Source organism: Pleurodeles waltl, chromosome 10 (assembly GCF_031143425.1).
Source record: "Pleurodeles waltl isolate 20211129_DDA chromosome 10, aPleWal1.hap1.20221129, whole genome shotgun sequence".
Taxonomy (NCBI): Eukaryota; Metazoa; Chordata; class Amphibia; order Caudata; family Salamandridae; genus Pleurodeles; species Pleurodeles waltl.
Genome location: NC_090449.1, coordinates 800,840,583 through 800,862,808, shown reverse-complemented (window position 1 = coordinate 800,862,808; position 22,226 = coordinate 800,840,583). Strand labels below are relative to the sequence as shown.

The following is a 22,226-nucleotide window of genomic DNA, read 5'->3' as shown; positions in this document are numbered from 1 at the left end:
CTGTGACTTGGTGCTCTGCATTGGTGTGTAGATAGTTGGGGGGGGTCGCATATGTGTGTGCCCATAAGCTTTCCTCCTCCCCCCTCCCCCCTCCCCTGTGTGGTAGGTGCAGTACTCACCGTTGTCGTCTGCACCGGCGTTCGTACTCGTGGTAGATGAGCAGGTAGACAATGGCCGGTAGGATGTGTAATTCGGGCTCCATGCTGTCCTCCTTCCTCGTGGAGTGTGTATAGGTGAGCGTTTTCCCGTTCGTAGTCTGTTTCCGCCGTGTTTTTATCGGCGGGGCTCCCGCCCCGGAAAAGGTGGCGGATTGGTGAGTTGTGATAGGGTGGGCGGTACATTGTCTGCCGCCTGGCGGTTGGCGGTGACCGCCGAGCTGTTTGTCTGTCCCGCCGTGGCGGTCGGAGTGTTAAAGCGGCGGCCTGAGTTGGCGGTTCCCGCCAGGGTCAGAATTCCATTTTTTGGACCGCCAGCCTGTTGGCGGGTTGGCCGCCGCTTTTACACTGAACGCCAGGGTCAGAATGACCCCCTTAATGTCCTGAATCAAAGCTCCTGAGTCATCTATTAAAATCACAAATCAATCTGCAGCTTCTGTCACCATGCCAGATGGAACGCAACTGTGTATTTGTGAGTGACTGTCTTATAAAATATTTATTTTCTGCTTTACCCTCCTGAAAGGCTGTACGTGACATTGAGCTGTTGCATTTTCTGGAACTTTCCATTACGTTGGCCACCACACCATCATTCCCTGGATAAACAGCTTGATAAAAGCACAGTGGACTTTCAGTCTATGGCAACAATTGTTGGAGCTTTTGTCTGAAAGGTGCCAGAACAAATCTGCAATTGCCACAGCATGCAGCTTGAGATATGAAAGTAATAAACCACAAATGAGTGCCTTGTTTCTCTATGCTCTAACAACCAGATTATTACTTATGTATGAGGCTACTGTTTGTTTCTCACCGTGTTAGCAGCCTATATGCTGCAGGTGATAAATCATACAAATTCAAATAAAGTTAGATGGTGTTTTATGGCCTTGCCAAAACTCACAAGGTACATTCCACTTCACATTGGTGAGATTATAATAACTTTTGCTGCCTCAGGTATACCTGACTGCCCAAACATACGACTGAACTTCAAAAGTGACTGGAAGCTTAGCCCTATCCTACAAGAACAGCCTCCTTTACTTTATTCTAGAAGTGGGCACAATTTTTATAGCTTTTTGCACTCCTAAATTCAACACAGGAACACAAAAAAAAAAATTCAAAGTACAAGTCTGATTTCTGATTCACATATTTAGTAACTGTCAAATTTTATGAATCAAATCTGTTTATTAGTATTTTAAAAGTATAAACATACAAAATACAGCACATCGCAGGACAGTAAATGAAATGTATCACCACCCTAAAAACTCCAAATCTATAGACAGAAGTCCCTCCAGTAAATCCCGGACATTGCCCTAAGGGACCTCCCGCCAGCCCTCTCCTTGCAAACCCATGAGCCGGCTGGCAACGCCCAACAGTCTTTCAGGCTGCGAGTCCTGCAAATAAGAACCACACAAACATATAAATGAAAACACATCAATAATGCTTCCTTCCAGAGACCATGTCATCCTCCTGTCTCTTCACTCCTCTATCCCTCCCGCCGTCCAAGTTCAGCCCTCCCAAGCATCTCTCCACACAGCACTCTGACAAAAGTTCAAGTCAGCCTCAAAGCTCTCAAATAAGTCGGGCATGTCAACTCAGTAAATTCTGCGGGCAGGATCTGAAGGAACGGCTTCCACAATACACTAAGATCACCCATCCGCTGCTGGGAGGCCAAGGTGAGTTTCTCCATGGCAAGGATAAACTACAGCTTCTGGAGCCATGAGACACGCGTCGGAATCCTATCTGTACCCCAGAGCACTAGAATCAGCAGCAGCACTGCATTAAGTGCCAGGGCCATCTTCCTCCCTTTTAGAGATCTCAAAGGAAAGGTAAGGGGATTAGGCAGCCCCAACAAAATGTACGAGGGGAATCTAGGGATCTTAGTATGAAACGCTTTATCAATATCGTCTATAATGCTCCTCCAGTAACAATGAAGCTTGGGGCAATGCCAGAGTAAATGCACAAGTGTGCCTGTGGCTCCACACCCGCTCCAGCAGAGATCCGACTTAACATGGTCCCATGCATGTATCCGTGCTGGAGTGCAATACCAGTAAGAAGCCACTTTATATGATGTCTCTGTCCCTGCTGCATTATATGCTGTGTGGTGTATTCTATAGAATATACTGTCCCACTCTTCATCTGAGAATTCCCTCTCCAGCTCCCTCTCCCATCTCAACTGTCCCCTTGACTTAGGCGGGCGCTTCTCCCCCTGCAGAAGCCAATAAAGTTCTGAAATGACTCTTTTATCATCCTTCTTTAGCAACAGCCATTTCTCGAATGGCGTAAGAGGCCTATCTATTAATGCCCAGTTAGCCGGCAGGAGAGCCCAATGCCGAATCTGATAATACATCAGCCTATCCGCCTCCAACAAGCCATACACCTCCCTTATCTGGTCAAAGGACAACACCCCTTGTTCATCAAAGAGGCTTCCTACCCTCCTGAAACCCCCCTCGTACCAGCACCTCAGGCCTTCCAGAAGGAGTCCAGGCTCGAAGTCAGGATTCGCACCTATGGGGGTCATCGGGGACGGAAAAGACGTCAGCCCCGAACGGCAGGCCACTGCGTCCCATATGCGTAATGTTGTTCCCGTGATCGGGGAAGAATAAAGTCCTCTAGCCCTGTGCTGACGTCCAAGCCAAGTCTCCTTCCATATATGAGAGCCCGCAACCGCCTGGTCCATGAAGCACCAGTGTTTCTCCGTGAGTGGGCGACTCCACTCTAGAAGAAAGAGCAGCTGCGTTGCCTGAAAGTATTGCAAAAGACACGGAATCGCCAGTCCCCCCCCCCCACTCTTAGGGCAATATAAAACCTGTTGCGGGAGACGCGCCGGCCGACCCGCCCATATAAATCTCAGGACTGACGATTGAAGAGTAGCAATCGTCCGAGGGGGTAGGGTCAATGGAAGCACCTGAAACACATTCAGTATATGCGGCAAGATTGTCATCTTAACCGCAGCCACCCTCCCCAGCCAAGACAGCTTGTGTCTCCCCCACAACTCCAGGTGCTGCTGTACCTCGCGAACCAACTTCGTATAGTTCAGGCTCGCCGTCTTTGCAGCAGACGTCGACAATTCAACCCCTAAATAGGAAAGATGCAAAGACGACCAATGAAAGGGGTATCGAGCTCTCAAGTCTTCCTTGTGTTCTGAGTTTACCGACAAACTAAGGACCTGAGACTTCTGCATGTTCACCTTGAATCCCGAAACCTGGCTAAACTCAACTAATATCTCCATAAGCGCAGGCAGCGAGGTTGCGTGCTCCGCAAGGCTAAGGATCACGTCATCTGTATACAGGGTAATGAGATGGTGGTCTCCGCTGAATTTCACACCGGAAACCAAGGGGCTATCCTGCAAGTGCTGCGCCAGGGGCTCCATATATAGCGCAAACAAAAGGGGGGAGAGCGGGCATCCTTGTCTAGTCCCACGCCTGACCGGGAACGGCATAGAGAGCACACCATTAACTCGAATCGCCACCCTGAGGGACCGATAGGCGCATCGGATTCAAGACCTAAAACCAAGGCCCAAACCGAAACACTCCAGTACCCGAAAGAGGTATGGCCAATGAACCCTATTGAACGCCTTTTCGGCGTCAATAGAGAGGAAGAGCGTCTCCCTACGAGATCGGTCTATTTTATCTAACAAATGCAGAAGTCGCTTCGTGTTATCACCACATTGTCGGTTTGGGATAAAACCTGACTGATCCGGATCAATAAGACACGGCATATAAAGATTAAGGCGGTGAGCCAGAATCCCAGTGAATAGCCTGGCATCTATATTCAGGAGTGAAATCGGCCTATATGAAGCACACTCCTCTGGGTCCTTGTCTGGCTTATGTATAACAGCAATGGTAACGTCCAACATACTAGGCGTCAGGGCTCCCGACATCCGGAAGGAGTTAAAAAGCTGCACGAGAAGCGGGGCGAGTTCCACACAGAAAGTCTTATAAAATATTGCTGTAAACCCGTCAGGGCCAGGGACTTCCCACCCTTTAGGCGAGAGATCGCCGATATAACCTCTTCTGTCCTTATCAGCTGGTCCAACAGGGACGCCTCCCTCTCTCCAAGAGGAGTGATTGCTATGCCCTCTAGTTAGGAATCCAGGGCTGCATTGTCCCACTCATCTGCCGCGTATAACCCCCGGTAGAACTCCGCAAATTTCTCAGCAATCTGGTCGCTCGAGCGGGCCTCCCCACCGGAAGGGGAACGGATCAATTTGATCACGCACGCCGCACGCTGCGCTCGCAACCGGTGTGCCAAAAGCTTTCCACACCTATTACTCCCAATATAATATTTATGCTTAAGTCGCACTACTGCGTACTCCGCCCTATCCCAGTCTAGTCGTTTCAGCTGTTGCCTCACCTTCTCTAGTTCCCGCCAAATTCTAGGCGCGCCGTCGGATTTATGGAAGCGCTCCAGTACAGCTACCTTCTGCTCCAACTTCTCCCTTATCTCCCTCCTTGCTTTATTATCTCTCGCGCACAGTGCCATCACCTCACCCCGCACTACTGCTTTCAGAGCCTCCCACACAGTCTCCAAGGAAGTGCTGCCATCATCATTAAAGCTAATGTAGTCCGTGATCGCGTGCTGGAGCGACTCCACCACTGTCTCACTCTGGAGCAAGGAATCCCTAAAGTGCCATTTTGGAGTACCCACCGACCCACCTCCATGGTAAGCTCTACAGTAATTGGAGCATGATCAGTCAAGGCTCTGGGTTCAATCGTGGCCTCCCTGACCCGGGCCATAAACTCGTGTGAGGCCAGAAAAAGATTGAGCCGTGCATAAATCTTGGTCGCCGCTGAATAAAAGGAGTAATCCCGGAGCATGGGATGCGACTTTCTCCACACATCCTCAAGCCCACATTCAGCCAGCCACTGACGCCCCACCTCCGACAACGCCCCCGCCTGCCCAAAGCGTTGACCCGAGCGGTAAAGCTCTTTGTCCATCACCAGATTAAAATCTCCTCCTACCAAAATGGCACTATCTGGTGAGCTAAGTAGCGGGGAAAGCTACTTAGGCTCTCAGGAAGGCCTCCTGCTGGGCATTCAGGGCATAAAGGGAAGCAATGGTGAAAGAGAAGGCCCCAAGTCTTATTCTAATAGCCAGGAACCTGCCCGGCACCTCGTGCACCCTCCCAACTGTCTCCCCATCAAAAGTTCTCGAAAATAATATTGCCACCCCCGCATGCTTCGTAGTTGCTGAAGACCAGAGTTGTCTAGGGAACCACCTTGAACGCATGCAGAACGTATCTTTATGTAACAAGTGTGTCTGTTGTAATAAACAGATATGACTCCCGGATTTCTCTAGACCCGACAAAATTGCTAACCGTTTGGTCGGACTGTTAAGCCCACGGACATTCATACTTAAACACTTAACTATAATGCTATCTCAGGGAAAAAATGCTCAAGGGGGGAGGAGATCCACAGAGGAACCGAGACCCAGAACAGCACCTCAGCTGCTCTAAGTCACATGGCCAAACCATCATGACCCGTAATGACCAGACCCGCAGGGAAGCATACCAACATATAACCATAACACACAACAGGTGCTCATAACAAAGAAGTCCTCTCACACACATCCCAAAGAGGAAAAGTCTCAGCAGGGCCGAAGAACCACACAAGTTCGGCCACCAAGTCCATCGACTCCGCCGCCCAGGCCCCGCACAGACGGGCGCAGGCCCGCAACCAGCGACCCATTGTTATCCAGCGGCTCCCCGCCTCTCCTCGCCTAGGCACTTGTCCCAGCCGCCACAGTGCTTACTGCCGATTGACGTTCCGAGATCTACTCCGATGCAGTAGTGTGCTGCTATTTCCTCCTTCTCTCCTTCCTCCGCCAGCGCATATGATCACCCCTAGCTGGGCCCAGCTTCCAGTCCGGACCCTGGATATCCCCCTCCAAGCCCAGGATCCGGTTTGCCTCAGTTAAAGACTTCACCTGACGAAACTGATCCTCCGAGTGGAAAACAAGGTGGAACGGGTGACCCCATGAGTAAGATACAGCATGTGCACGCAAATGCTCTGTTATAGGTTTAAACTCCTGCCATTGTTGCAAGGTCCGAACTGAAAGGTCCTGGTATAATTGCAGTTGGTGACCTCTAAAGTGGACCTGCGGAAGATTGCGTGCTCGCTGCAAAATGCTTTGTTTCAGCCCGAAATTGTGGACACATGCCAAAATATCCGGCGGGCGGTCCCCGGCTCCGCCAGATCGGCCCACCCGATGGACTCTATCCAGGACGATCTCCCAGGACTCCTCCGGGTCAAGGACGGTGCGGAACAATGCCACCACAAAGTCTCCAATGTCCTCCTTCTCAGCCCCAATCGGCACTCCTCTAATGCGGATATTATGCCTGCGCGACCGATTCTCCAGGTCCTCCACCGTTATCTGAAGGAGATCCTGCTGCTCCCACAAGCGTATAACCTCCTGCTGTAGGTCTGCCACCTCCTCACCGAGGGCAGTTTTACCATCCTAAACCTGTGCTATCCGCTCACCCAGGGATGTAAGCTCAACCCGCAACTCCTTCACCTCATGAGATCCTGCTGCTCCCACAAGCGTGTAACCTCCTGCTGTAGGTCTGCCACCTCCGCACCGAGGCAGTTTTACCATCCTAAACCTGTGCTATCCGCTCACCCAGGGATGTAAGCTCAACCCGCAACTCCTTCACCTCATGAGATATGTCTTTGCGGAGTTCCTGCAGGTCGCTGCGGAGCGATTCAAACAAGGAGGTAAGGAAGCCCTTTGTGACTGGGGCAGCCGAATCCTCTGCTATCTCCCTCCTTGCCTCAGGAGACCTCACGACCGGTGGCTCCTCAGGGGCCACTCCCAGCACCGGGCGTCCCCCAGTCAGCATATCTCTTACCGTCCGGTCCCGCTTAGGCTTGGAGGCCGCCATCTCCTCTGCCCTCTCACTGCGAAGGATCAAGTATCTCAGCCAGACCTCTACGCGTCAGCACCGGGGGCCGTATTCTCCTGGGCGCACACTCTCACCAGCAGCCGTCGGCCTTTCCTCCGCAGGACACTCCGTGGGCCTTCTCCCTAACACAGCTCGTCTCCGCTTCAAATAAAGGCCACTGCGGGCCGCCCGCACCGCCAACCAGCGGCCCAGCCTCACTTCACCACTACAGGCTCCTCCGCTGCAGGGCCCAGCCACACAGGAGCGCCCTCGTCCAATCGCCGTCCTCTCCGAGGCCCCCCTCAGCAAGGCTTAACAAGGAGGGCCCTGCCGTCTCTCAGGCCCCAGCACATCGCTGGGCCCTCGTCGCAGGCCCGCCTCACCAGTAAGTCGGGCCCCCGCTAAGGGTGCCGCCGTGCCTCTGTGGCCAGCGGGCGCTAGCCCAAGACACGCGGCCCCACGCACACAACAGCGCGGCCGCAGGCGCCCTCAAGTTTCTCGGGCCCCCGATGCCCCACCACACCAGGCGTCAAGGCGGGACCGAACAGGCCACCCCGATCACGGGTCGCAAGCCGATTTCAGAGGCCGGGGCGGCAGAGCTCGGACCAACGCGTCCGCTCACACCGCCATCTTGGCCACGCCCCCCAACTGTCAAATTTTAAGACTGCAAAGGAGGATCTACAAACACATGAATTCTGTGATTGTGGGGTAAATTGAGCAGATCCATGGATAAGGGCCAGTTTCTGAAGGCTTATTGGGGACGGAGGAGATCCACCGGCAGAGGGTGGTGAACAACCACAAAATCATAGGTTTGTTTGTATTCACCAATAGTTGCAGTAGAAAAAACACACACACACTGCTGTCAAGAGAGAAGTAAATGTGAATTTAGAGTGAAAATGGTGAGGTATTCTTTACAACATCAGTGTGAGTATATGAAGTTGGGTTCCTCCACTGGAATATTGTTTTCCCTACTACCACAAACATAACATCATCACCCCCATTAGCAAGCCCATTGGCATGTAAATGTTGAGTGAGAGCTTATCTACAATTTATTGGAATTACTACTAATTTTGAGTGATTGTGTTTATTTATAAGATAGAATTCATCAATAGAATCCCCAAAATGGGGTGTCCTTTTAAGGTTCAAGCCTGAACAACTTACAGACTACTGTAGTTACTACCTATATAGCTGAGGAAGAGTTTTTCCCTAACACCATGGATGTCTCTGTATAAAAAGGTGATTAGGATACCTTTGGCATGTGAGAGAGAATTACTCTAGAGATCAGTTCAGTAATTACCTGACCTACTTTTGGTATAGCCATGTTGTGTAGTTCTATTCTGATAATAAGTCTGCACGTTTTGGGAGGCAGCACCACAGAGTGTGGGAGGCTGAGTACACCCTGAACCACTTGGAAATTGTCAGTCTAACTACTGGCTAGCCTGCAGGGCCTCACCCACCCCATTCAGAGGAGAGGTTATTTGTGGCAACCTTGAGAAACAGATCATACTCCTTTCACTCAGTTACTCAGTGACTCACACATGCCAAGGCAGGACACAAAATGCAAATTGGATTTCAATGCATTTATAGAAGCAATTGCAGACTAGTGTAAAAAAATGGGCTGTGATAATAAGGCAGATGAAACAAAGCACGGCAATCATCATTACAACCAAAGTAAAGTGGATAAACAACCCAATCATTTTGTATGATTCTGGAAGGCCTGGGGATTGTAGAGATTCCTATTGAACGTTATGTCCAGATCCGAGAGCATAGTGGTTTTAACTCTCTGCCTGTCTCGATCTAAGGTAGTTACCTGGACCCCATAGCTTAATAGACTAGCAGGGATCTACTTGTTGACTGGATGGTTGTCTGGATGGCAATCTTTCTGTAGTGTGGTACGCATGCCAAGACGGTCAGGACCGAAATGCCCTCCTTAGGCCTATCTGTTGTTTATATAATCTCCCATACAGAGTTCAGAGAACAGGCCTGACGTGATCATGTGTCTTGTGGATAGGAACTGGCTCATGGGCTGCCAATATGAGTTGGCTTATCCTGTACTATACGCACAGCCTTGGGAAGGGAACAAAGCGAATGATGAACACTTGCATCATAAACCCTGTCTTAGAAAAAGGTAGCTGATTAAACATATAAAAACAACTAGCTAAAAGCAAGCTTTGCTAAACAAATACAATGTATATGCTTGTAAAAAGACACATGCCAGGGACCTAATGCTAAAATAAGGGTGTCCATCTAGGTGCTAAAGGGGCCTACAACAGTAGGTCACCATCTACAGAGGTCTTTAACTGTTCTACATGATATCCTAGCTCTAAAGCAAATTTGTAATATCACTAAAATCTCAGACCCAGGGTTCTTCAATGCACCATTAGAGGTTAAACAGTCTCTAGCTGGTTAGTTGTTTGTTGTTCTCTTGGTCCAACGAAAAGTCTAAGCTTCAGCTAGAGACACCTTTTTTGAGTGCAAAATAAGCACAAAGATGTAAACGTTTATCAACCTCCAATAAAAATATGTCCCATGTTCTCATGTTTAGTAATCTATAGGTAATTAATAGCTACATAAAGAGAGCTCCCATCCACAAGAATATACAAGCAATATCTTTGATAATTTATTGTGTGTTTGAAAATCCAAATAGTAGTTGTAGGAAACTGGATTACTGGTTGAGGTGGTGGAACCCCCACTGAAGCAACAACCACGAACCTCGTACAGATGAACCATAACAGTCACTAAATTAAACTGTGGTGAACCGTTTGGTAGCTTGGCACAAAAACAGTCAGGCTTAACTTAGAGGTAATGTGTAAAGCATTTATGCAGCACACAAACAGTAATAAAGTGAAAAGCACAAAACAAGAAAAATCCTAAACCAAATTAGGAAAATAGAGTAAATGTTAATAAATAAAATGATACAAGAGCAACAAATATCCAATCAGTAGGACAGGAGATATTCAGTGTTAAAGTTTTAGATAAAAATAGAGACTAAGGCTACAAATTACCAACAGTGGGTATCTGGTCATGCTGGCCTGGGATTAAGTCACACATTCAGGTTGACTGCAAGGTAGCTCAGGCAGGCACAGGAACAAGACTGACCCGCTGGGAGTTGTACCTCATGTCCTTCATGCAAGGTCTGCACAGCGAACCTTTGCATCATTCTGCATTGGTTCTTTCAGCAGTATGCCAAGGCTTTCTGAGGCTTTGCGTCACTTTGTGTTAGTTCTGATTAAGCTATCATCTTTGCAGGGAGGCTTTGCTCTCGTTGGCACCTGTTCCGATGAGGGTTTTAACTGTGTGGTGAGGCTTTGTGAGCTTCACATTGCTTTTGATGGAGCCTTCAGTTAGGAAAGGAAGAGTCTTCTCTGATGCCCACAAAGGCTCCACCACCTAGAGGGCACCTCTTTGAGATCAAGCAGAAATCACTCCAGCAAAAGCCAGCAGCAGAGCTCAAGCAGGTACAGCTGCAAAGAAAGTTGCAGCAGATCAGTTGCAAAGAGGCCTCTAAAGCTTGTTGTGTAACTGTAGCTCACATAGGTCAGCCAACTGACCCTATGAGTCTTTCTGAGTAGCTTGTGGTGAAGACAAGCAGGTCCAAGGTACCTTCTCAAACTGCAAGACAGTCCTTCAAGCAGCAGGTCAGACCTACGGAAGCAGGGCAGTCCCTCTGTAACTTTGACAGGTCCAGGGATGTTCTGCTGTGTGGCTCTGGAGTTCCAATACTTATACATGGGTTCTAGCAATTGTATGAGAGGCCTTTCTATTTTACCCCCACATCTGGTTCTGGAAAGTTCTTCCCCTTCACAGGATCAACACTGTTAGGGGTGACAAAAGGCAGGGCAGATATGGTGTCAGGTTCCTTTGTGTGTGTGTGTGTAGGAGGCACAGCCTATTGCTAAGTACAACCCCTTTACAGTCCTTTTGCTAAGATGTCCCATCCTGTCCACACCTTAGCCTCCTTTGTTTACTGCTTGAAAGCAGTACAAATGCACCAAAAGCAGAGGAATTAACAGCCATGTGACCCAGCACCTTAGCAGAAGGAACACATTGTTGGGGCAAGCAAATACCAACTTTCTAAAAATGGCATTTTCAGAATTGTGACCTACAATCTGACTGCACCATTAAAAAAGATTTTAAAATACAATTCATATGAGTATAAACAACATTCCTCTATCTGTTCCTAATCTAAAGGTAGCACTTATGAAATGTAATGAGGTAACCCAGTGTGAGGCAATTGAAGAGATAGGCCTTAAAACAGTCAAATATGATTTTAGGAGCTTTTTCTCTACCAGGACTTATAACACATAAGTAGACATGTTATACTTTTTCAGTAAAATGCATCCTGCCTTATGAGCCTTTAAGGCCTACCTTAGGAGTAACTTATAAGTAATAAAATAGAAGGTTTAGGCCTGGTAATAGGTATATTTCCCCCGGTTGAAATGGCAGTCTTAAAACTGCACTACAGGTTGCAGTGACTGGCCTTAGACGTGTTTAAAAAATTATTCTTTTGTGGGTGGCACAATGACAGCTGCTTCCCACTAGTAGCATTTAATTTACAGATCCTTGGTACATGTAGTACCATATCCTGTGGAGTTATAAGGAGATTAAAATTACCAAACAGATGTAAGCCAATTGTACCATATTTTAGAGAGGGCGCATAAGCACTTTACCACTGGTTGTCTGGGGAAAAAGTGCACACTGTCCAAATGCCAACAAATGAGGTTCAGGAACAGAACAGAAGGGAAACCTCTGAAGTTGACCCTGCAGAAAGGACCAGATTCAACGGTAGCACTTACATTTTTCTGTTCATATCTTACTTCACATTTTGTTATTTATCACTTCTTTGAATCAATCACTGACTACAATCTAAGCATTTTCTGCAACATCTCAGTGTGCATTGTTTTAAATCTTCATTACCTGTCTTTCATTTCATCAGTTCTCACCAGATGATAACATTTTCCAACCCCTTCTTATAAAATAAGCACAACACAATTGGTATAAGATTGAAGGGTTATCAAGGTTTTGGTAGTTACAGCACTTAAACGTTTCAGATCTTCTTCTGAGAAATTTGTTTTTCTAACCTCCCTTGAAGATCTTCCCATGGTTCCTTAAATGGATTTAAGCAGCGAGCATATAATCAATAACTCTTTGTGTGTCGCGCCGCGTGGTGCGGTGCGAGCCGAGAGCTCGACTTCTGCCGGGCGTTCGGCTCGGGCCGCGCACCGCGTTATTAAGACGCGGCGCGCCCCCAGCCTCTCCTGCGCGTTTCGAGGCCCCAGATTTGCTTGGGGCCTCGTTCTTCCTTCTGCCTTTCACTGTCCCAGGGGTCTCTGAACCCTCTTACCTGTTTTTCTTCGTTTCTTTGTCCTTTCTTCTTTTTGGCAGTCTGTTGTGTGCCTTTCTTTATGTTTTTTCCTCCTTCCCAGATTCCTGTGCTTTCCCAGCATTCCTTGTTCCCTATTCTCTATGGTTCCTCTACTATTCTGTTCTATGTATTATTTCCCTATCTAAGATGGTGTCCTTTTACTTCCTGTGGGTCACTTCCTGTTTTTTGGTATATAAGGGCTGTGTTTTTCCTCTTTCTTTGCGCTGCAACACTTTCTGCTCAGTTAGTGTCTTCGCTCCTGAGTCCTTGCCTTTTGGTTTTGGATTCAGCATTCTGCGTTTTCAGATTTTTGCTCCTTTTGGATTCCTGTTTGTTTGTTCTTGTTTCTCTCCAGGAGTCTTCCTGTTTGGAGGTTTTTTCCCCTTTTTAAGGGGTTTTTTCCCTCTGGCGCTACTTTCTGAAGGGCACGGTCTGTTCTTGGTGTCTCCATCGCCTACAGCACCGTGGCTACCAGAAAGAGTCGCCCCTTTTTGGGCCAAAGCCGAACATTGAAGATTCACGCCACCAGATCTGCAAATTCCAGGCGCAAGCAGCACGTGAGTCGTGACAGATTGCAGCGCCCAACCATTCCGACGTCCTCTAACACCATGGATAATACAGTGGCGGCTGCTGCAGATCCGGAGCAATCTCTGTTGACCACGATTCAGCAACAAGCCCAGGAATTGCAACAACTACGTAATGAAAATGCTGCGTTACGACAGGCTTTGGCCCTCCGCACCAGTGATGTTCCGACAATCTCCGCTTCTACCCCTTGTTTCTCTGGTGAACCAACCAAGCTTCGCGAGTTCTTGGATGCTTTAACGGTGTATTTCGCCTTCCGACCTACTCAATTCTCCCACGACAGGACCAAGGTGGGTTATCTTATCAGTGCCTTATCCGGTCCAGCCTTGGCCTGGGCAACCCCGATGGTGTCCTCCAACGACCCTGTATTGTCAGACTATTCCGCCTTTGTGAGTCGCTTCAAACAGATGTTTAGCCGTCCTGGATTGGAAGCCTCCGCTGAAGAAGCCTTGTGCGACATCCAACAAGGCTCCCAAGACGTCCTGCAATATATAACCCGTTTTCGTCAGCTGGCGGCAGAGACCACTTGGGTGGAACGTACTCTGGTAACATTATTTCGTAGAGGACTCAAAGAAGAAATAAAGGATGAACTAGTGCATTCTACCAGAGCGGAAGATCTTCGTGGCCTGATGGATCAAGCACTGTCCATCGAATATCGTCTTCAGGAACGGAGATCGGAAAAGAAAAGGAGTAGAGGGTTTGCCCAGCCAAGTAGCTCACGTGCATACCTGCAGCGTCCCGAGGAACCTCGCACTCCTGCTAGAGACATCGAAGGGGAACCCATGCAGGTGGATACTACCCGAGGTCCGCTCTCTGCTAGTGAACGAGAAGACAGACGCAAGAGAGGGTTGTGCCTGTATTGTGGTTCTGCTGGTCACATGCTCCGTACCTGTCCAGTACGTCCGTCCAGGCCTTCGGGAAACGCCAACTCCCGTCCTCTGTAAGAAGGGAGGGGACGGGATCTACAGCTATACCTTCCATCAGCTCCTTTAATGACAATACAACTGCCTTGTTCATCTTTCCTGTCCTGTTACAACTTCCTGACGGTCGTCAAGAAAAGACTATGGCATTACTAGATTGTGGTGCTAGTGGTATATACATGGACAAGACTTGGGCTGCTACTAACCTAGTTCCTACTCAAGCAAAAGAAGTACCCGAACAGGTACACACTGTGGATGGATCTTTGATATCCTCTGGTCCTGTAGACACCACTACCCTGATGTTAAGTCTACAGGTGGGAAACCATCAAGAACACATCTCCTTCGATCTTATTACGTCCCCTAACCATACCATCATTCTTGGAATTCCGTGGTTCATCAGACATAACCCATATATAAATTGGGTTACCCGGACAGTCTCTTTGTCTTCGCAATTTTGTCATGAGAACTGTTTTACTTCTGACAAGTATTGGTCTCCGAAAAGATCCTTAGCTACTGAAGGTGCCACTGGTATGTCCATTAATACGGTCCAAGGGGTCCCAGACCACTATTTGGAGTTTCAGGATGTTTTCCAAAAACCGTCAAAACCTGTGCTACCTCCACATCGAGAATATGATTGTGCAATTCCATTGGAACCCGGCACAATTGTTCCTTTTGGGAGGATATACTCCCTCACGGAACCCGAAAAGGAAGTTCTAAAGGAGTATCTAGACGAAAATATACAGAGTGGTCTTATTGTTCCATCGTCGTCTCCGGCTGGGGCCCCTCTCTTTTTTGTGCCCAAGAAGACTAAGGATCTTCGTCCGTGCCTGGATTTTCGAGGTCTGAATAAAATTACCATTAAAGATCGTTATCCTTTACCTCTCATCAGGGACATACTGGAAGCAATCAGAGGGGCCCAACGTTTTACTAAATTGGATTTACGAGGAGCCTACCACCTTTTACGCATAAGAGAAGGCGACGAATGGAAGACAGCATTCAGGACCCCATTTGGCCATTTTGAATATAGGGTTATGCCGTTTGGTCTTACTAACGCCCCCGCAATCTTCCAGAGATTTATGGACTCAGTGTTTTCAGACCTACTGAATCAGACAGTCGTGATCTACCTAGATGATATTCTAATTTATTCTAGAAATCCTGAACTCCATACTTCCCATGTGAAACAAGTTCTTCAAAGACTTCGTGATCATCAACTATTTTGCAAACCAGAGAAATGTGAGTTCGACATGACGGAAGTCAAATATCTGGGCTATCATTTAAGTCCCACCGGCATAGCTATGGATCAAGAAAAGGTACAAGCTATCCTAGAGTGGCCTTCTCCTTCTACCATAAAAGAAACACAATGTTTCCTAGGTTTAGCAAACTTCTATCGACAATTCATTCTAGACTTTGCCAGTCAGACTAGCCACATAACTCACACCTTAAAGAAGGACAATCTAAAGAAGGGGTTTGTCTGGACTGAGGCTGCTGAAGCAGCCTTTCAAAGCTTAAAGAGAGCCTTCACCCAAGCCCCCATCTTAAGACATCCAGACACCACCAAACAATTTATAGTAGTAACTGATGCTTCTGAGAGAGCCATCGGAGCTGTCTTACTCCAACGACAAGAGGATGATGGCCTTGAACATCCTGTTTTCTATTTGTCTCATATCCTTTCCACAGCTGAACAACATTATTCCGTACTTGAAAGGGAATTATTGGCTCTGAAAACAGCCTGCCTTGAGTGGAGACAGTTTCTGATGGGTTCCAAGGAACCATTTGAGGTGAGGACAGACCACCGTAATTTACAATGTTTAAGAAATTTTGTATGCCAGAATAGTCGTCAGGCCCGCTGGGCCTTTTTCTTCAGTCAGTACGATTTTTATATTACATATATTCCAGGATCTCAAAACATTCTGGCTGATGCTCTGTCTCGCCGATATCCAGAGTGTTCTCCTTCCTCATCCCAGTATCTTCTAGAACCCAGTAAGATCATTGGAGTGGCTCAGTCTTTCCTGGAAGAAGTACAACAAGAATACGCCAACCTATCGGACCATGACATAGAAGAACTAAGACCATTATTGTACAAGAAACAAGGATATTTTTATTACCAAGACCTGATATTCCTTCCTACAAACAAGGTGCAAAAGAAAGCATTACAAATGTGCCATGATTCCCCTGTAGCTGGTCATAGAGGCATCAAAGCCACACAAGAACTACTTTCACGATTTTTCTGGTGGCCTACCTGGAAACTGGATGTGGAAAAATACGTTCAGGCCTGCCCCATATGTGCCCAAGTCAAGATACCTCACACCAGACCGGCAGGATTACTACAGCCTTTGCCTGTTCCATCGGCCCCATGGCATACTATCTCTACTGATTTTATGTGTTCACTCCCACCATCAGCAGGAAACCGGGTTATCATGGTCACAGTAGATTCTTTCACAAAGATGGCTCATTTCACTGGCCTAAAAAGGCTGCCTACTTCTCAAGAACTAAGTCAAATATTCATAGATCATGTCTTCCGTCTCCATGGACTTCCCCATACCATAATATCTGATAGAGAACCTCAGTACATCTCCCGATTTTGGAAGCATTTTTGTAAAACACTGAATATAAATAGAGCCCTGTCTTCAGGGTTCCATCCTCAGACCAACGGACAGACTGAGCGTCTGAACCAAGGACTAGAGCAATATCTTCGATGCTTTTGCAATTCTACCCAAAGTAACTGGAGCACTTACCTCTCTTTAGCTGAATTTTCTTACAATAACTCAGTCCATAGTGCCTCCAAGGTCACTCCCTTTTTCTGTTCCTATGGTTTTCATCCTACCTCTTTCCCTACTTCTCCACAATCCAACTCTCCTCTACCTGCTATTACCTATTTCTCCAAACGCCTTCTCCAACTCCATAAACTAATTCGATCTAATTTGTTACATACCAAGAGGTATATGAAGAAGGCTGCAGACAAGAGACGTACAACCAATCCAAATTATCATCTGCAAGATAAAGTCTGGCTCTCCTCCAAATTCTTGCCCTCACGTCTCTCTCAAAACAAGTTCACACCTCGTTACTATGGGCCTTTCCGTATTATCCAGTTGGTCAATCCTGTCACTGTCCGTCTTCACTTACCCCATACATGGAAGATCCATCCGGTTTTTCATGTTTCTCAGCTTAAACCTTATGTGCCTGATCCTTACTCACGTCAGTTTCCTTGTCCACCTCCTGTCCTTGTGGATGATGTTCCTGAATATGAAGTGCAGGAAATTTGTGACTCTCGTCTTTTTCATAAACGACTTCAGTATCTGATTCATTGGAAGGGTTATCCTCTCAGTGAATGTTCATGGGAAGATGCCTCTTCCGTTCACGCTCCTCTCCTGATTCAACGCTTTCACTGTTTATTCCCTCTTAAACCTGGGCCTTCGGGAGGGGGACCTACTGTCGCGCCGCGTGGTGCGGTGCGAGCCGAGAGCTCGACTTCTGCCGGGCGTTCGGCTCGGGCCGCGCACCGCGTTATTAAGACGCGGCGCGCCCCCAGCCTCTCCTGCGCGTTTCGAGGCCCCAGATTTGCTTGGGGCCTCGTTCTTCCTTCTGCCTTTCACTGTCCCAGGGGTCTCTGAACCCTCTTACCTGTTTTTCTTCGTTTCTTTGTCCTTTCTTCTTTTTGGCAGTCTGTTGTGTGCCTTTCTTTATGTTTTTTCCTCCTTCCCAGATTCCTGTGCTTTCCCAGCATTCCTTGTTCCCTATTCTCTATGGTTCCTCTACTATTCTGTTCTATGTATTATTTCCCTATCTAAGATGGTGTCCTTTTACTTCCTGTGGGTCACTTCCTGTTTTTTGGTATATAAGGGCTGTGTTTTTCCTCTTTCTTTGCGCTGCAACACTTTCTGCTCAGTTAGTGTCTTCGCTCCTGATTTCCTTGCCTTTTGGTTTTGGATTCAGCATTCTGCGTTTTCTGATTTTTGCTCCTTTTGGATTCCTGTTTGTTTGTTCTTGTTTCTCTCCAGGAGTCTTCCTGTTTGGAGGTTTTTTCCCCTTTTTAAGGGGTTTTTTCCCTCTGGCGCTACTTTCTGAAGGGCACGGTCTGTTCTTGGTGTCTCCATCGCCTACAGCACCGTGGCTACCAGAAAGAGTCGCCCCTTTTTGGGCCAAAGCCGAACATTGAAGATTCACGCCACCAGATCTGCAAATTCCAGGCGCAAGCAGCACGTGAGTCGTGACATTGTGAGGCAATATATAAAGTCTTATTCATCATGAAAAATACAGTGTGTGTTGCACAAATTCTGTTCTTGGTTTGCAACTCTTACCACCAAATGTTTCATGTCAAACATGAGTAATGAATATGAACTTTTTCATCATATGTAATTAGTTAGGTTTACTTACGGCAGATGTGAACTGGGCTAGAGCTTGAAGTTGCAACATTTCATTGCTGACTTCCATTGTATGCTGCAGTCTTGCTGAAGATCTTGAAATAAAATAAAACTGCATTATTATTTTAGAACTAAAAATTATTGACTCAATTCCTAATAAACACCTATGTTTTTAACATCTGATAAATGTAAGATAGTAGTAGGGTAATGGATCGGTTTGACATTCCTATTAAAGCACTTATTAGGAAATGATGGCTTTGCAGCTATGACATCAAGAAACTCCAGCATGCAGTAAAGACAAGAATACTGAAAGCAAGTATGTTTTCCCTGTGTTGACTGTCTTCAAAACCACTTTAATATACCTAAAATCTTGATGCTGGAATTCTGGTCAAGTCTTGCACTTGCGGCAGATGCAGGTTTGCTGTTAAGGGAGTAACACTCTACAATAACATGTTCCAGTTACTTTAAGTAATTCCACGTCCTGTTCCCTCCCACCAGAAGTCAAAGTCGTATCCCTTTCAACATCTCTGCATTTTATTCAGGATTGTAAAATTATGTGCATCTTGCAAATGTTATAAAATATACATAATCTTGAGCACTTCTTCAACATAGAGAGAATATAGCAACAACACATGCAAGGAGGACTAGATTCACATGTTGCATATACTGATGTGAAACAAATATTTGCATTCTAAGTGAATACAAGATTAATTAGCCATCATCGCTCCACCTAAATATAATTAGTTATGTATCTATCTTTCGTTTTCGAAGACCGTAGCCAATAGAAACCCTTCACAAGTAAGTGTGAGGCAAACTGCAGTTGTCCATTTGCAAAATGTGTCACATATACCAGGGATATGAAAACACTGAAAAAATGTTTTTCAGTACTCTGCGTTGGATGAAACATTAAAGAAGTAGTGCATTGATGGTCACTTCTGAAACTTTACGAAACTAATGACAGAAATATTTTACTGATGGAACACAGTACAGAATATTTCTACTGAACGATTTTCAGGAGAGGTAAAAACTTGTATGAAAAAAACTAAAAATATCTGACTGCTAGTGCAGTTTGCCAAGTGGGCTTCTGGGAAGTAGTGTCAGTGGAAAACTGGCATCTATCAGCTGGCACTCTATGCCCCTACCCACCCCTTATCCCTAAAACCTATGCTGCAGCTATTTCCACTCCATAGACATCGCTGCACGCAACTACTGTGGTCTGCAAAGCAAGTTCGACATTGCCACCATGCCTCTGACGTTAGGCAGTGTGATCGTGACACAACAAAGTCGACTCATCCCGTCTTGCCTGACTGGATTCATCGACCCTGCCGGATCACAAGGAACCGACACCTTGCCACCGACGCTGCACCAGTTACCTCTGCAACCTGATGGAATCTTTGGCTCGCCTCCCTGTCTCACAGTACAGAACAGACGCCTCACTTCGCCGAACGCAATGAAGGATCGATGCGGAACCGGCTCTAGTGATGCTTCATTTCCACGACTCCGTGCAATGTCTTTCTTTCTTCGTTCCCAAAGGTACTCTGCCTGTCAGTCCATGCAACTCTGCGACCGGCGCCTGTGGCGTCAGAGTATTAGGAACGACTCTGTCGTTGACACCGTGATAGCCCCACTTGGAGCTATGGAGTTTCTAAGTGCTTTAGTGGGATTTAATCTTTAAAAATTCATAACTTTACTTGTGTAAATTGTATTTTTAGTGTTCCAACCTTATTTTATTCAGATAAATAGCATTTCTTTTTCTAACCCTGTGTGGTGTATTTTTGTGGTGTTTTCACTGTGTTATTGCACAAACACTTTACACATTGCCTTCTAAGTTAAGCCTACCTGCTCTGTGCCAAGCTACCATAGGATGAGCACAGGATAATTTGGGATTGTGCTCTGACTTACCCGGACTAGGATTGTGGTCCCTACTTGGACAAGGGTGTATACCTCTGACAACTAGGGACCCAATTTCTAGGTAGGACCTACTTCTTATAGAAAAAGCTGTTATTTGCTTGCCTATATCTGTGACGCCGCTTGAGGAATCTTCACGAAATGTTCCAACAATGTTTCACAGACATGTGAGCAGCTGTCTGGAAAGTTTTGGAGTGATTCCTCAAGCACAGGCCGAGATAAAGGGGGGTGAAATTTATAGCGTTCCAATGTTAATTCCTATAGGAATAATTGAACAGCGATAGCGCAAAAACCACTGGACGGAATTACACCAAATTTGGCAGAAAGGTAGCTCTCGGTCCAGAAAGAGCCCTTTTTGTTATTTGGTATTATCTGTTCAGCAGTTTCTGAGACATTTAAGGACCCCTCCCGATCTCCTGCTGAGATGTGATTGGCTGCCAACACTTCAAACCAGGAAGTGTTGGCAGTCATGTTGGGACTCGGTTTGAGCTGAGTCCTACACAAAAAAAGAATGAAAAATACAAATGGAGCCAGGGTATGAACACCCAGACCCCTTAGCTCTGGTGCTGGGGTCCCAAAAGGAACCTCCCAGGGCTAAAAAGCATTTCTTTTTTAAATAATGTAAAAAGCACTGCATGGTAAATGCATTCTGTTGTAAAGACAGCATTGTAAAGTCAGTCACCCAGCCGCAGCCTCAACGCTGTGTACATCAAGATTTGTATGCAAGCACTGGCCACTGGCCACGGACTAACCCCCCGTCCAACCCCAGCAGTGTATAGCCAAAAGCTGTGTGCAGTGGTTGTTGGCTCTTGTGGTGGATTTGGAAGCAGGATCATAGCATGAGTGCAGCTGGGGTTATGGCAGGTTGTGACGAGGCCCTGCGCCTAGCCCCCACTGTGCATGGCTGAAGGCCAAACGCACTCTGAAAGTCACTGTAATTAACCTTGTTATGGTTCTAACTCAAACACCAAACTGACAGAAATTTACCAGTTATGGTTATCAACACACACACACAAACCCGCCCCCCAAAATGGTCGGCATCCACCACTCTCAAAACGCCAGTTTGCCACTGTCACGAGAAAACAGTTACCAGGTGAACAACTTGATAGATGGCAGAACTTATGGCATGTGTAGTGTGCACCTTGATAACCATAATTGCCAAAAATCAGTGGAGTTAGGCATTTGAATATACATCTTTGTATTCTGTATACAAAATTAGTGTTTGGGAATTAGTGACTACCTCTCTTTCTTGAGTGAAACTCTGCCTTGGAAGCTCTCAATTTGTCACCACACTAAAGATTATATCCAACCTACCAAAACGTCTATTCTTATTCCCCACACCCCTCTCTTTCCCAGATCACATAATCTACTCAGTTCTTAGCAATGCCAAGGCATTGTAGTGTGGAGGATTAGTATTTGGTACCTTGTGTCCGTTACTGTGTTCTTTTCCTGATTCGTGACATAAAATCGATGTGACTAACACAATTATACCTACACACAAAATGAAAAATGCTCTATCCTTTGATATTAGAACCTTGAAAATCTGACAGTGTGTATATAAAAACTGAGAGATGCTGAAATATTTATAACGAAAACTATAATAATGACTTAGAATGTAATGTTTTGAAATTTCTTTGTAATCGCATGATTCAAGGTATTTTAAAAGAAGGACTCAGAATGATATGCATATAAATCAAATCTGTCACCACTAAAAATCAATATATTTACACATTCTGAGACAGCTTTTTAGACCCAAATATTTTCTTTCATCTAGATATATCCCTTCAATATTATTAGTTAGTTATTATTTTACCTACATCTTCTAAATCCGAGAAAGAATCTACTTTTCATGCATTATAAATTCCTGCAATTATTCTAGAAGAGAAAGACCAGCCAGCCAAAATCCACCACATTCTGTGCGGTAAATTCAACTCGTAAGTGCCAAAGGGAAAGGGGAGTATCTCTAGAAATGGGTGAACTTACTTTTTAGAACAGTGCTATAGCAAATTGGGAATGTGGATTTCCTACAAAGAAGGTGAGCACATCCCCTTGTCTTTAATGGGC

The 22,226-nt window shown here is 46.4% G+C and overlaps 1 protein-coding gene across 1 annotated transcript in view; it reads right to left on the bottom strand.

Moving 5' to 3' along the window:
• The window catches only part of RAPGEF5 (Rap guanine nucleotide exchange factor 5), an 863,712-nt gene that overhangs the window by 451,120 nt on the left and 390,366 nt on the right, over positions 1-22,226 (bottom strand). Inside the window, exon 6 of the mRNA XM_069211465.1 lies at positions 18,268-18,349. Coding sequence (XP_069067566.1) covers positions 18,268-18,349 — 82 coding nt within the window. The remainder of the gene's footprint in view (positions 1-18,267; positions 18,350-22,226) is intronic.